This window comes from Apteryx rowi, unplaced genomic scaffold (genome assembly GCF_003343035.1).
Source record: "Apteryx rowi isolate R43461 unplaced genomic scaffold, aptRow1 scaffold_522, whole genome shotgun sequence".
In the NCBI taxonomy this organism is placed as follows: domain Eukaryota; kingdom Metazoa; phylum Chordata; class Aves; order Apterygiformes; family Apterygidae; genus Apteryx; species Apteryx rowi.
In genome coordinates this window covers 15,660-31,201 of record NW_020450786.1, presented here as the reverse complement: position 1 = coordinate 31,201, position 15,542 = coordinate 15,660, and the positions used below count along the sequence as shown (strand labels likewise).

The following is a 15,542-nucleotide window of genomic DNA, read 5'->3' as shown; positions in this document are numbered from 1 at the left end:
TGCTCAGATAGTATTAAAATTTTGATACAAAGCAACAAAACCAAGGACAAAAAAAACAAGGGAAAAATACAGGCACTAACCCAAAGCTAATCCAAATTATGAACAAGTATTTAAAAAGCCATTAGGATGGAACGCCATTAGGATGGAATATGGTATTATGGTACAAAGAATGGTAGAATAGGACAGGCAACCAGATTGATACATAACAATACTAGTTTCTCCTAGTGTGGTACTATGCCACTGAAATTAGCTGATCTTAATAAGCAAAACATGCCACTTTGGAAATTACTGAAAAGCTGGATGCAGTAGAGGCAGTGATGCTTGCCATAATCAAGCCAGTTGGTGTGGCTGTTCCACAGACAAGATTCTGCCTCTATTGACCTCTCTAGTTTATGCTGATGGGTTAGGAAGATCTTTTCATTGCTCAGTCTGTTTTCTGATAAACAGTTGCTTTCTTGTCTTTAACAAGTACCATTTATCTCTTCATTTACTCCCTGTAAAGTTCCTAAATTGTGTTATCTTGTTATTTAAATTAAAAATTCAGCCTGAATCAGGTCATTATGATGAAGCTCTGATACAGCTGCTTGACAACATTTTCTCAATGTAGTTTTGCCTTTGTTTTCAAAATGTTTATTGCAGCCATTTAAACGTCTTTCTGAGCTTTATAAAACTGCCATGAATGCAAGCTGGTTCTTTCTTTTGACTGGCTAGAAGCTGCACTTCCATGCCAATCAACAGAATTTGCAGTGACTTAGCTTAGAAAGTCAGGACAGAATTTAAGCATTAAAAAGATGCTTTAGATGAATCCTCTCAAAGCAGCAGGATAAGTGTGAGGTGTACAGATAGTTAGGACTGTGTTAGGATTGCTTTTAATACTGGCCATGTATGTTATTGCTTCAGGGCTCACCACACTTTGATAGGCTTGAATGCATTCTCCTGCGATTTGCAATTATCCAGAAAAATCCTATGTACCTGCTGGTCTGAGAGACAGAACCATATTGGAGGACAGTGGAGACGGCTTTACAAAGACTGGAATAATGAAAAGAAAAGCGCACTTATGTCCTCTGGGCATACTGTCCAAATCCTTCATCTTCTGCATTCTCAAGTAATTGTATATTGCTTTTCATATAAACTGCAACTCAGGATTCTTTAGAGAATTGAAAAAATACAAGACAAGATCTGGTGAATGCAATAAATTATACAAAAGGGATCATTTTTCCCCTTGATACATATTCTTGAAGGCACTGAAAATTCAAAGAGAACACTGTAGACCTGGCTGCAGTAGAACAGGACTACAAGCATAAGACAGCCCAAGATCTAAAGTTATATCATTCCATCTTTGTAAATAAAAAGTCATTTGTAGCAAGCAAACTAGCATTCCATATATATATGCATATATATATATATCTCCTTTGGCTAGAGTGGAATATCATGATAATCTCTCTGTAATACTGTATTTTGTGACTTACAGTGAATTCATCTGTTGCTCTGGGTAGAAAGCATACATATCCTGGGTTTTGTGGAGAAAGCAGAAGGTCATCACTTTTGCCCTTTGAGCCATAAATCACAAGGGTTCTTCTACACTCCTGTGGCTCTGGGGAATCTCCATCTGTTTTAACCTTCACTCTCCATTGTTGTGCTAAATAAAATGAAAACATTATCACATATTTCATATTAAGGGAGGACAGTAATAGATTTCATTATTATTGTTTAAAGAATTTAAAGAATGAATTTATATACCATTTTATAAAAATACACACATTCCTTCTCTTGAACACAATTATAATTTAAATAAGACTTGATAAACACAAGACAACTGTTGAAGTGGGTATACAAGCAGAAATTAATATCAAGGAAGCAAGAAAAAGAATTTTTGGTGAGGTTTTTGCATTCTTTATAACAAAATAGTTGTTTTAACTGCAGTAATTCAATTATTACATTTTAGTTCTTAAAGCGTTCATGCACGTAATATGAAAAAGAAGACTAGCATTTTGGAAGACTAGTATATGATCCATATTTAAGAACTGCTGGCTGGAATACACAACTAGTTTAGTCAAATAATAAAAATTAAGCCTCTTTTCTCTGATATTTCTAACTTAATCTGTCATGTTGTTTGCTTATTTGTAGGATAAGATCATTCATTAGGGTCCAATCCAAAATCTAGGTAATTCCAAGGAACTGCTTTCATTTACCTCAGCCCATGGATTGGGCCTTTCAGAGGTTCTTTTTGGTAGATGACCCATACTCATAATAATGATTGTAAATCCAGAATGCAACCAAGAATGTCTATCAGAAAGCATTCATTTGTCCTGTTCAAAATGCAGCAGAAAACCATTCAAGGTGTGGAAAAAATATGTCTGAGATGGACATTATACACTAGAAAGATAATTAACTGGTTGAATGTAAATCTTCACCTGAATTCAAATTGAGTTTTTTGTAGAAAAGACACTTGATCCTGCATGGCAAAGGGAACTTAACAGTGAAAGGAAATCAAAACCCTATGTTTAGACTGTGACCAGTACTGTGATAATAGTATAATTTGCTAATGGAGTTAATAAGAAAAAGAACTATTTCATGAATGTGTGTAAACCTACATTGCAATGTGTTGACAGAAATAATTTTAAAATAGTTTAACTTGCAAATAAATTGATGTGATTTTTTCTCTTAAAGTGCCATGCGCTTTTTTCATAAGTTTTGTTTTCCTCCACCTGCTTGGAGGTGGAGATTGGGTGAAAGCCTGTTTTGCTTTTCTCTGTTTATGATTTTTTCCCTGTTCTTTGCATTGTTTTATTTAACTTATTCTGGTTTCCCCTTGTTATAGAAGCTTTTTCTGCATTACATCTCCCTGATTCTTCTGGGCTCAGCTACAAAACAGCAGGCAAATAAACATCTCACAGGCAGTCTGCTGAGTAAGATGCTAGCTGAAAGGATCCTTCCATCTGAACTCTTTTTTTGAGGTCATTTCCAGGAATGAGTCAGACTTTGCCTAATGAGGAACTTTTGTTGTTTAATATGTATGACAGCTTTGAATTTTATCTCCCTGTGCCAGGTTGGCATGTGGTACCCTTCAGGGTGTCACACTTGGTGAAGTCAAGCATCATTTGAGCTTCTGCCATTCCTGAGTACTCTAAGGGCTTACAAATTCAAATTCTTGCAAAGACTCCCACCATAGCCCTGAACCTCTTATCCACTCCAACCATGTCCCATGCAAGCTCCTTCCATTTTAAAGGGTGTCACAGGTACACAGCCAAGGGGAAATTAAGATAATTTTGCATTATTGTGTCTCCCCAGTGAGCTTTCCTTTTCTCTCCTAATTCTCCTCTGGTTCAGGAAAGAGCAAGCCCTAAGTTAAGAGAAAACAAGGATGCATATCTGCCTGTTTCCTCCTCCAAGAAGCAGCATGTTTGGAGAACGTATTTCAGGCAATGTGATTTACTTTAATTAATATCCATGATTGCATTTTTAATCATTATTTCAGAAGAAAGGCTAAGACACCAGGTGGGAGTTTTCCAGGAAATGAATCAGTGGTTAACAGATTTAAGGCCCCTTAGCATCTGTGACTGCTTGTTCGCCTACATTTACTTTTAATGCTTCCACAACTTGGTAACTGAGCTAACCCAGACTGACTGCATTTTCTCTCAGTTCAGCAAATTCATTTCAACCTCCTCATGCCAGAGTAAGAAAAGAATGTTTTGTCTAATATTATATTCCCTCAGACAGCTACTTGGTAAGGATGGCTACACTAGAACGGAGACTGATTGCAAATGCCTATTTGTTTCAGTGATTTCTATATCTCTTTTCAGCAAATTCCAAATAACTCAGTAACACCTGAAAATTAGATAGCTGAGTCTGAGTATGTCATTTTCTGTACTTCATACACATGGACACATAAAAAAACATACTTTTCCCCTGATATCACTGAACTGCATTAGCTTCATTTCAAAGTGATTAGTGTTAGAGTGTTAATTTACTTTTAGGTTATGTGCAAAGCTATAGCCATTTTCTTTGAGACATCAGTATGAGGACTGTTTAAATGAAAGGCAGAGGGGAAATAGACTTCTACGAAAAAAAGTCAGAATTCTCTCTTTTCTGAAATAATATAACCAAGGCTCTCATTTCATGTTACTTCAGAGATGCATGGGTCCTTTCTTGACTTTAAGAAATGAAATAGGATCAACCATAACAAAATCCTTCCAGAAAGCCTTTTAACCACCACTTTGGAATCTGAAAGATGCTTGCAGCATAACCGGGAAAAATCAAACCTGCAGTGACTTCTGCACATAGCAAATTGGGTAGGATAAAATATAAAGTTAATATTTTGTAAGATAATTCAGAAAACTGAAAAAGGAGGGCTTGATTTTCTGGGGGTTTTTTTTGTTTTTGTTTTTTAATATGAATAACTTAGACATTGTTAGAGGATTGCCACCATTGTTTTGAGGACATGGTACTCCAGTTTTCTTTCACTGGTGTTTTGGGGGTGTAAGAGCCAAAATGGTATTTACACTTCGCTAGATGTAGGACTAGGTTGCTTACTTCACAGAAATTGTAGAAATTTGTGTTGCTTGTTTCACCTGTCTTGCAGGACCTTAAGGCGGACCAGTGAGACTATCTGTCTTGTTCCTGTTTCATTAAGAAATTCAGCCTCCATCTGGCAATATATACTGTCTTTGATTTTTAAAAGCAGGACCAATCTATTTGTGTTTTGGGCATTCTGTGATTATTCTTACTCCGTTAGCAAAAACTCATAAGTTAGGGAATGATTCAAATGGAGTCGCAGACATAAGAAAATCTAACTTATAAATATCTGTTAACTGAACTGCTTTCATTAATGTTGAACTATATTTTGTACATCACCCACAAAAGCCCACAATACCACAGAGCACCTTGTGATCCACACTGCAGGAATGCAGCTCCTTTTAACTGACTGCAGTATAGACAACATTGTAATACACTATGTCTTGTCTCTTTGCTTTGCAAGAAAATCCTTTTATTATGTGCTATTTTGATACTCCACCTATCTCGAAGGGGGAAAAAAAAGAGAAAAGAGAAGGAGTAAATAGTAAATTTTCCCTGCAGTATAAGAAACCTTTAGCAAGGGATGAAAACTCCCATTTTCCCTCAGAACAAGTTCATCATTTGAGAACTGAGAGTAGCTATCCATCTTCTGCACCAAGGTGATCTACTTTAAGTCTTTTTCTCTTGCATCAAGCATAGATGGCGGGATCAAGAGAGTATAAATAATTTTGCTATTGTGCTTGATTTGATAGAGTCTCTCCACAATCTATAGATGATGATGAGAGAAGTTGATATAAATCTACCTCATTTAGGCAGAATCCATAACCACCTGCAGCATTTACAGGGATCTGGAATTTCTGCTTCATTAAAGTTGGCAAAATGCCAGCCTGGCTGAAAAAGAACCAAGTCCTCAAGAAACCTGCTTAGCAAAGATGACTTTCAAACTCTATTCTTTGGTTACGTAGTTGAGCAGCTTATTAGCCTTATCCAAAGAGAATGAGATTTCTACCTTCAGAGTGACTTACTGAGTGTTTTGTTTTGAAACCTTTGCTTTAGACCAGACCTAAGCACATTGATTGCTATTCTGGAAATCACCAAACACTGGATTATGACAATCATAACACTTGCAGAGTGTAGCTGGTATGGAATCTGACCATGTGAATACACAAACATTGGCTGCGTGACATCAATACTCCGCTGCTTGCCTCATACTTAGCAAATGTATAATATATGCAAAGTTTTCACTTCCTCTGTGAATGGGACTGCCTGTTGCTATTATCTGCTTTACTATCTGAAATCACTGTTACAGCTGCTGGGAGAATTTAAGGCAAATACTTTTTCTTCCAAGATTCTGCATCTCTGGAATTTTCTCTAACCTTAGTACTGTATCATGATGGATTGACACAGAACTGTGTACAAGACACCTTTCCTGACCTCTTTCACTGGATGCTCTCCTATAAAGCTCAATCTTTTCACGTGCAAGATCTACAAGATAACCAGCAAGGCAACACAAATTAAAATGTGAACAATCCTTATATCTGTTCTACTCATCACCTCTTTTACACAAGGCATAAAAAGCATGATCTCAGTTCCTCACTGAAGCAAGCTTCTGGGTAAAGAAAAGATGGCTGAAGAGGAGTTCAAGCTAACCTGATGCATTGCTAATTGGCAGAATACGCTCTAACAAATGCTTTCTTTCTTAAATTCTTTGTTATTCAGAACCTCAGATCTCATCCTAACAAATCCGCATACAATTTTGGGGTCTTCCTGGACATCTTGATAGTGTGAAGTTTTACTAACTGATTAAGAATAAGTTGCTCCTTTCTCTTCATAATCAAAATATTGTGCCTTACTCTTCTTGACATGCACAAGCTCTTAGCAGTCTGTGCATCTATGCCTGCTTATTGCAACATAATAAAGAATGAAGCTGCACTGGAAAAAGATGAAATTAGTACCAAAATATGGTTTATTATCTGAATATAGGGTGAAACTGATATTATGGATGCAACTCAGAACCATGCGCTTAACAGAATGCAGAATCCAATTCCAAGTCACTCTTGTGAAAATCAAATATCTCTATGGGAAAGTCTTTATTTACTTGAGTTAATCAGCCTCCTCTTGTAAAAGTTATGATCCCCTCAAACAGTGAAACTGTTGGCCAAACTGATTGAATGCAAGAGATTTCAATTTCATGGGAAAAGGAATTAGATTGAGAGATCAGCACTCATCCTACAAAAGACAAGCCACCATTTTCAGATGTAAATGAAAATATTACTTTTTTTACTTTAGTTTCTCTCATAGTGTTCCCAGACAGTTACACAAAATACGCACTTACAGTTAAAGGTTCATAAAGAAACTTGCATTAGTCTGTTTCTCTTTTCTGGCTAAGGAAAAACACAGAGATGATATCTCAAATTTTAAATACTTGGGAGGTACTAGCATTTTACAATGATGGGACCGTCTTTGTAGGTATATAAATAAACAAGTGGGTGGCTAGTTTTTTCTTAACATGTTTTATTAATTCAGGCAGTCTTTGTCAACTGAATGAAATTACTGCATTTAGTTTCATTAATGGATTTGGAGCCTAAGCCCACATCATTTTTGGCTACTTGGGGAATACCCTGATGGACTTTGACCTGAAAATGTTTCCACTGTCATTTCACAACACATTTTTCCAGTTGCTGTTGTTTGCTAAGAGATCTGTCCCAATGTATTAAATAACAATAGCACTGGGATAAACAAAACAATAGTCAAATCTCTTCTCAGAGAAATTTCTGGCTGATTTGGGGACAGAATAGTAGAAATAGGAAGAAAACCAGAAATGATTTGAGAAAAGTATCTTTTCCTCAATTACTTTAAAAGACTTGTCATTTCTGTAGATCTTTACCAGCCAATTTGTATTCATTTTCTCTCCTAGTTGATTGTTTACACATATGAGGAGGAAGATAATCTGCTCCACTTATTTATCACTTAATACTAATTTGGAGGTTAAATTCAAATAGCCAAAAAAATGGTGTAGAAAACAATTCTTACCTTTGGAGAATGCCTTCTTTGAATTGCCATATTCTAAAATATGAACAACAAAAAAGTTTTATGTGAGCAAGTTTTATTATTACTTTTTTTCTTAAGTCATGGTCATATTCAGGAAGTTCTTCAGTAAGTACTAGGCATTGAGTATATACTATATTGTTATAACACAAATTTTATATAACAAAATACTTACTTTTGGCAGTTAGCTCTCTTTCAGTTTTCCCATCATCTTGGTATTCATCTAACCATCTTTCATTGCAAAAACAAAAATAATGAGATTAATAACAATTATCATTCATATTACAAGTGATGTCACAATTACCTTCACTCTCTTCAACAGTATTTTTATACTTTTTTGACATATTATGCCTTGAAAATACTTCCTAGACCTAATTTTATTTTATATTTTTATCATAGTTAGCCTTATTCATGTTCAGGGAGAATTTGACTCACTCTATTACCAGCAAAAAAATAGAGATTTGCATGGAAGTTTACACCATACAAAGTACTAAGTATCTATAGGATCAATATTCAATTGTACATTTTTGAGGGAATGGTATATAACCTTCAATGTTCAGTTCATTGTACTTAAAATGTTATATAACCCCTGGAAGGAATATTCCAGACTCCAGGTCTGGAAGTTTCTAGAAATTGTATAGATAGTCAGCAATGAACTGAATTTGTCTTTATCTTTTCTTTCATACTGATGAATTTAAGGAACTTTTCTGAAATCTCATTTCACTACAAAAACACATTCATACTCCTTCAGTCGATCCCCCTTGCTGATATAATAACACTTTACATCCATTAACAGTTTTCCTTATTTAAAAATAAATAAATATGTGCTATCAGCTTCCATTCTATTGGCTCCATGCTGATGTAGCTTTTGTTCAAACCCGAGTATCCATAATATATTTCATTTCTTATATATAACAAAACTATGTGAATAAATCTCTTGTGCATGAAGACTAGACTCCAATGAATTTCCACTATTGTTGTAACAAATAGCTTGATTAACCTTTGTGAACTATCTCCTCATTCCCTCCTAAGAATGAAAAAGATCACTAGCAGTTTCTAAAAATACAAACTTTGACACATTGGCAGCACTTATTTTGCAGGCAAAGAATGACAGAACCCTTCTAGGTCTATGCATAATGCCTCTAATCTTTTTCCAAGGCCTTAATAAGTTCCTTTTGACAAGGCAGTTTTACAGCAAGCTCAGAGTCTTCATTAAGTATCCCTCCCTTAGGAAAAGTCTCATAAAATCTCCATGACTTTAAAGAAAAAATTGTCTCATTTGTCTGCTCTTCCAATAACCATCTTCAATGCACACCAAACCAATTAAACAGCCTAATAGCCAAAAAGCAAAAATAAAACAAAAACCTGATCATCAGAATAATAGTTTTGAGAGGAGTAAATGGTTCTTAGCTAATCATTTCCAGGAGTCTTGCAAACTGAAATCCTGTTTTTTGTAAACAGAAGGGATTCCTAAAGAAGTAGAGCTATCTTTAAAGAACTTCTACAGATTTTCATGACTGTAAGACACAGTTCCCAAAATAACATGGAAAATATATCAGCCATGTAGCCTAAATTCACAAAATCTGGAAACCACATACTACAAAATATAATTAGCTTGATCTAAATTATAATTCTTTAAATGATTACTACTGTATTAAGTACAGTTGGACATTTTCCAGTTTTGCTCATGGCAGCAAAATCCTAGACTTAGTAAGACAGAGAAATAGCTATTTGCTAAGTGAAAGAAAATATTTTAGATCTCCTTTAGGAGGAGTGTTTACTATTCTTTGCATCTACAAAGGTCTTTTCAAAGAATTCCAGCATTTACATTTAAGGTCTTCAGTGACTGGGAAAGAGAAACTGACTGAAATCCATATAACTAGATCTTGCCACATAATACTTTTTAAAAGACAGGGAACTGAAAACATATTTATTTTCATGTGCTCTGGATAGATAGGTAGGTAGATAGATAGATAGATAGATAGAGGAAAGATCAATGCATCTTTCCTCCTACACAACATTGGTTTTGGGCTTCTTTGCCTTATACTATGACTCCTTCCCATACCAAAGAGCAACCTGAAGGTTTGCTGGGAATCTTTGACTTCAAGATCTAAATTTTGCATTTCATGTCCATTGAAAAGCTCTGGGGCATTGCTCATATATCTAGGTTGTATGCACATGCCTGTTCTGCAACATTTTCCTTAGGCTGCTGGCAGTTTAACAAAATAATTCTGTTTCTCCACGAATGACATACCTGTTACAAGGAAATACAACCTCTTGAGTTTCCTTTCCTTCTTCATGTTTAATGACAATCTTATCCAGGAACCATCCATTGCCTGTATTGAAATGACAAAAGTTTATCATCTGAAAAAATGTATTTTTAAAATAAATTTAAAGAAAAAAAAGCCAAAAATGTTTTTTTCGGCAGAAAAGCAGATCCCATTGGGACAGAACTCATCTGAATGGATGATATAAATTAACACAGTGAAAGCTTTATCATTCTACGTCTCTTGCAAGAGGTACAATATTCTTCCCTGCTTTGTTGTGTTTTAATTTAAAAGGATGGTTTTTTTGCTTGGAGACAAGTATATGCATATATCTGTGAACTGTGATGACCATTCACATCCCAGTCTATGTCTTTTGATTCCTTGTGATCAGACACAAGGATGTTAGGACAAATCTGCTTATGCAATTGAGATCTGTGTGAGAAATGGAATTCTTGGTCCTCTGTTAGTGAAATTGTTATTCCATGTAACAGTATCAATTAACAGACCATTAATATCTACTGTTCTCATTTCCCTGTGTGCTTACTTAGCTTCTTAAAAATATATGCTCCAGCTTTTACAGTATATGTTCATTTAAATACACTACAAAGTCAAAAAACTGTGTAAATCTGCATGAACATTGGATTAACAAATTCTGATAGAAACAAGGTTGTTGAAAACAAACAGAAGGTGTTCTTCTGGACATGTGATAAGACTCTTCACAAAGCTTTTCAAATTTGCATTTTTAAAGCCTAAGTTTCAAGGGCATGTTTTTGTTTATCTTTGCCCTCTATAAAGAGAGGAAAGGACATTCTTTACAAAACCTATTTTTTAAAATATGAAGTATAAAATTTATTGAAGTCCCTTTTTGCCCTCTCGCCCAAGGAAACAGCACAAAGAACTTTCTTTTGGTCTTGCAACAGGAACTATTTAAATCTATATAGCATGTAAACCACAAAGCACCTAAGTAATTTACAGACTCTCCATTGAGTTTACTTACCTTCTACCTGCAACTTTGTGATAGGCCAGAGAATTCACTTTCTACCAGTAAAGCTACACAAGTGGTAACACACTTTTAGGTGCTATAAAAATTGTAGACATTAGCAATGTAAATAGTAAAAAACAAGACAAAACAGACACCGTATTCTTAGGTTATGACCTATCCATTAGCATGACATTAAGACTTATTGGAGTATGATTGCTGCTGGCCTACTACATTGCCAGGATAAAATAATGTTTAAGAATTGATTTACCAGAGGGATAGTATTTCCCAAAAGTTAGTGGACAGGGCATTGGTCCAGGCTTGGCTCAAGGACAGAACACTACCTGCACAGTCAGGGAGCACTTCCCAACCTACTTGGGTTTTTCAGAAGCCTTAGCCTTCCCAGGCACAGGAAGAAAAAAATAGGGCTGACAAGGAAAGTGTTTATAATTTTCATTAATAAAAGCATGTATTACCAAACTTCAAAGACCTACGTGACTGTACAAGCAAATTAGTAATAATCTTGCTATTCTCTCAGTCTTCCCCTTACTGTCTATGTTTTGTTACATTGACTTCTGCATCTAGTTTTCAATAAAGTAGTAAAAGGTGTCTGTATATAGAATACCTCTAGTGCTGCCTAGGTTCGTCTTAGCTGGCTTAGGCAATCTCCTTAGATGTGTAGTTGTTAAATTATGTCTCATCTTCTCACACACAGAGGAGCACAAAGGAACACTGGCTGGTCGGGGAAGCCAAATAAATACTCTGCCCCAGCTCCTCCCAGGGCTGTCACAGGAGAGCCGTCAACCCCATGGTATAGATGTGAAACCCATCACTATGAGTCAATGGGAGTAGCTCTCCAGAGTACCTTTCGGACTAGGGGCATGACTGCCTGCTGGATTTATTATGGGATGCTGGGGAAAAGCCTCTTGGAATTGTACAGGACTTGCTACGGGATGTTTAGGGGTGGAAACAAAAGTGGGGGAAAGGAGGGATCAAGGTAGTTTGGGGAAGAACAAATGTGGGAAAATAGAAGAATAAGGAGATAAAATGGGTAGGTCACCTGTGAATGGATTGCTGGTCGGTACGCTTGTCACTCCATACTGTGTATATACATGTGTATATATTTCCCACTAATGGATCTTCTGATCAGCCGGAAAGGGGAACAGGATGAGGCTGTTGATACTATTTTTATTTGTGTGAGTGCTGAGTGTTTCTGTCTGTGTTTATCTGTGTGGCTAACTGTGCATAAATGTACATGTTACATATACATATACGTATACACATGCACATGTATAAGTGTTTGTTTTATATGTGTGTTTGTGTATGTGCCTAGTGGGAATACATGCACAGCCTCACTACTGGTTGGTCCTGGGGACACAGAGCTGCGGCAGCCTTGCCTGTGGCAGCTACCGTATTTGTCCTCTCCCTAACAGTAGTAACCATGGCCACATCCATCCTGCTCTCTTAGATCACTTCCAATAACCATCTTAGTGACTGTTACACTTATCCTTCAAAGCCCTTTTCAAACATTCTGTCCTTACTGTGTCTGCACCACTCACAACTTGTAATATTTCTTAAGAGGTATTGCTTGAGTCATACCATTATTTGTCAGTACATTGTAGCGAAACAGCACGAGGAATGTTTTCGTCAGACCCACACGACTGTCCTATTTATCTTTGTGCTCTGCGTCTCCAGCTGCACCCAAGTCTGGAAGTCCCTAGAAGGCAGCAATCTCTGTCCCATAGTGAGGGCTTGCCTGAACAGTTTGTGGAGCAAAGTGATATTTCCATTTCAAGACTTAAGCCCCAGAGCACATTAGGATGCTCTGCAAGCTTCCTCTATTGCTCCCCAATACTTCAGACAGTGCTCAAACTCCCTCTCCTTGTAAGGAAACTACTGGTTGGGCCAGTATTCATCAGCACACAGGCAGGTAACTTTGAAATAGTGCAAAAAAAGAGGACAAACTCTTCTTGTGTAAAAGCACAGGCATAAAAGGAAGGCACCTCTAGAGGTGAAGGCTGTTTCAGCAGATAAAACTCATCATCTAGTGACTTGCATTTGACAAGAGCCAAAAGCCTGTTGTCTAGGACAAAATTCCTTTTCTTTCTTCAGTCACTGTAGCTGTGGGAAAAGATCTACGCCCTATAGTCTAGGAATCTTCCAATGCACTTTACGCTGCTTTTTGGTACACCCCCAAATACTCTGACAAGTCAGAACTGTACATGATCCAGGTGGATATAAGGGCATTTTCCAACCATGCATCTCCAAAGAAACCTGCAAAAATTTGATCCTGACCCATGACTCTAAACCTCATAGAGTTTTCCATCTCTCTCCTACCCCAAATAAAGGACATATCCCATTATCATTCCAGGACAGTTCCCAAATCAAGACTAAAGACCTTCTGCTCAATCATTCAGGCAACTGATATGATTAGAACAAAGGACAGCCCCATCTCTAACGGAATGCACTTTCCTCCCTTGGATCCCCCCAGAAGACTGGGTCTCTGGTTGGTCTTCATCCTGGCTCACCAGGTATTTCCAGTTTGCAAACCCCGGCTTATTTGGGGCTAGTTTTGGAGACAGTTCAAGAGAGGCCTGCAAGATCTGTGTTGAACACAGTGAACAATCATAATTACCCAGCCATAAATTTTGTTATACATAGAATCCAACCTGTCTTCCTACTAAGACAACTCTTCATAAATACAGATTTTGGAATCCACTGTCAAAGGAACTTAGGATAGCTGAGCCTGGTGGCAGATTTACTCTGCTGACCATGTGATACAGCTATACTGCCTGTTAAAGGAGACATGAGGGAGAGGAAAGAGAGCATGGTATGGAATACTGGGGACAGAGTGAAGGTAAGCTCTACCATACTGCCTTCTGGGATATGTCTTGGCATACTAGGATGTGCAACTCTCAGGTATGTGGTCATCTATATTGCCGAAGGGAGCATACTATAGAGAATTACAAAGCTACAAAAGTCAAGTTAACACCCCATACCAAGGCCATCCTAATGAGGCCACTCCTGTGATACTCACAAGTGTGCTCAGAGACATAAACAGTATGTGCAGTCAGGATATTTGGCATTGCTTGAGGCTATTCCAGAACAGAGTAGAGTAAAAGTGCTTTTCTAATCCACTGTGGCCATGAATTGCATTAAAAATCCTTCTCTTCATTTAACCCCTTCACAGCCACTAGTCTGCAAATATATTTTCAGCATTTACATCTTCACTGCTTTTAAAGGTCATCTTTCTCTTCATTTACTTTGTTCTAGAGATGCACAGCTCAAGCGCTTCTGTGACAAATTCTTCTCATCACAAAATTCTTTTTTTTATGAAGATCCTGCAATCTGAATGCAACACCATTCACTGGAGCAGCTCCACTTGACTAGCACAGATGAAATAACCAAGTCTTCTCCCATTCCTCAAAGCAGCAAAGATATTACTCTTTAGTTATTCAAACTTTGTTTCATAATACTGAAATATCTTTAATTGCACTGAATACCTTTTTAACTCTGCTTTATCCTTGTCTTTACTCTTTGTCTAATGGAAGAACATTTTACCCCTGTCAGCACCACAGAGGTAAATGAGTTTTACTTCATGAGTTTTCTTAGAAAGCTGTATGCCAAATAAATAGTGCTCTATTATAAATAAACTTGAAAACAAAGAATGAAATTATATTATTTGACACTAAATTCATGTCCTCTTTGCTGACCATTACCACTGTATTCCATCACAGTGACTAGTCCACAGGAAGGCTTCTTATCACCTCAAGACCTTCTGTCACATTTTGTATGAAGGATGCAACATAAATAAAGTGTATTGTGTTTAAAAATGACTTGAAAACAGATTAGTTGCTAGGAATTTAAATCCCACCTGGACCAGTTCCATCATGGCTAATCAGAACTTTCTCCAAGCCTCCCAGTGAGACAGCCTTTATGCAGAAAATATCCATCTGTAGAACCATACAAGGAAAATGATAAAGGTCTGGAACATAGCTATTTTAACTAGAGCTACATTAACGATAACAATATAGAACAGTTACTCTTTTTTTCTGTTTTTGCAAAACGAATATTGGTGTTGTACATGGGTCCTGGCCCAACAGTAAGGATCCTTCAAAGCCTTCCAAAATAAATACCACCTTAAAATTACTCCAAAGAGACAACCCTGGATTCCTTTGGCATGAAACAATGCTCAGTTGCAAAGAATTGATTTGCCCATCTCTATATTACATCTTCTAGCCCTATCTGCCTTGCCTCTCTTACCCAGATTGGAAAACATAATTGTGGTTAAGGATTTAGAGCTTGATTCTAAGATTCACAGTAGTCTGTTCATGAGAGCAAAAATGCTTTCATTACCATTTTGACTATATGTCTAATGTAAATAATCAACAGTACTCAAATTCTAATATCCAATGCTCTCAGTAAATGATTCATTCAAAATCAACAGATAAAAATTATTCACAAGATGAATTGTGTAAGTAATTTTGAATACAAAAAATATGTGACAAAATTAAAAACTGCTTGAAGAAATTTGTAAACAAAAAGGCTCTTTATGTGAGAGAGCAACTGGAATGTATTGAGCTGTGCCTAGGGGTGGATGAAGAGCGAGTCGAGAGCTTATGGGTAAGGATCAAAGGGCAGGCTAATAGAGGTGACACTGTTGTGGGTGTTTACTACAGGCCACCTGATCAGGATGAGGAAGTCAATGAGGCCTTCTACAGACAGCTGGAAGT

At 36.8% G+C, this 15,542-nt stretch overlaps 1 protein-coding gene across 1 annotated transcript in view; it reads right to left on the bottom strand.

Annotated features, from left to right (window-relative positions):
- LOC112973091 (lipoxygenase homology domain-containing protein 1-like) overlaps window positions 1–15,542 on the bottom strand; it is a gene marked incomplete at its 5' end in the record, with an annotated part of 100,677 nt that overhangs the window by 74,684 nt on the left and 10,451 nt on the right. Inside the window, 5 exons of the mRNA XM_026080494.1 lie at window positions 1,470–1,639; window positions 7,549–7,581; window positions 7,739–7,794; window positions 9,818–9,899; window positions 14,684–14,762. Of these exons, the coding sequence (XP_025936279.1) occupies window positions 1,470–1,639; window positions 7,549–7,581; window positions 7,739–7,794; window positions 9,818–9,899; window positions 14,684–14,762 (420 nt within the window). The remainder of the gene's footprint in view (window positions 1–1,469; window positions 1,640–7,548; window positions 7,582–7,738; window positions 7,795–9,817; window positions 9,900–14,683; window positions 14,763–15,542) is intronic.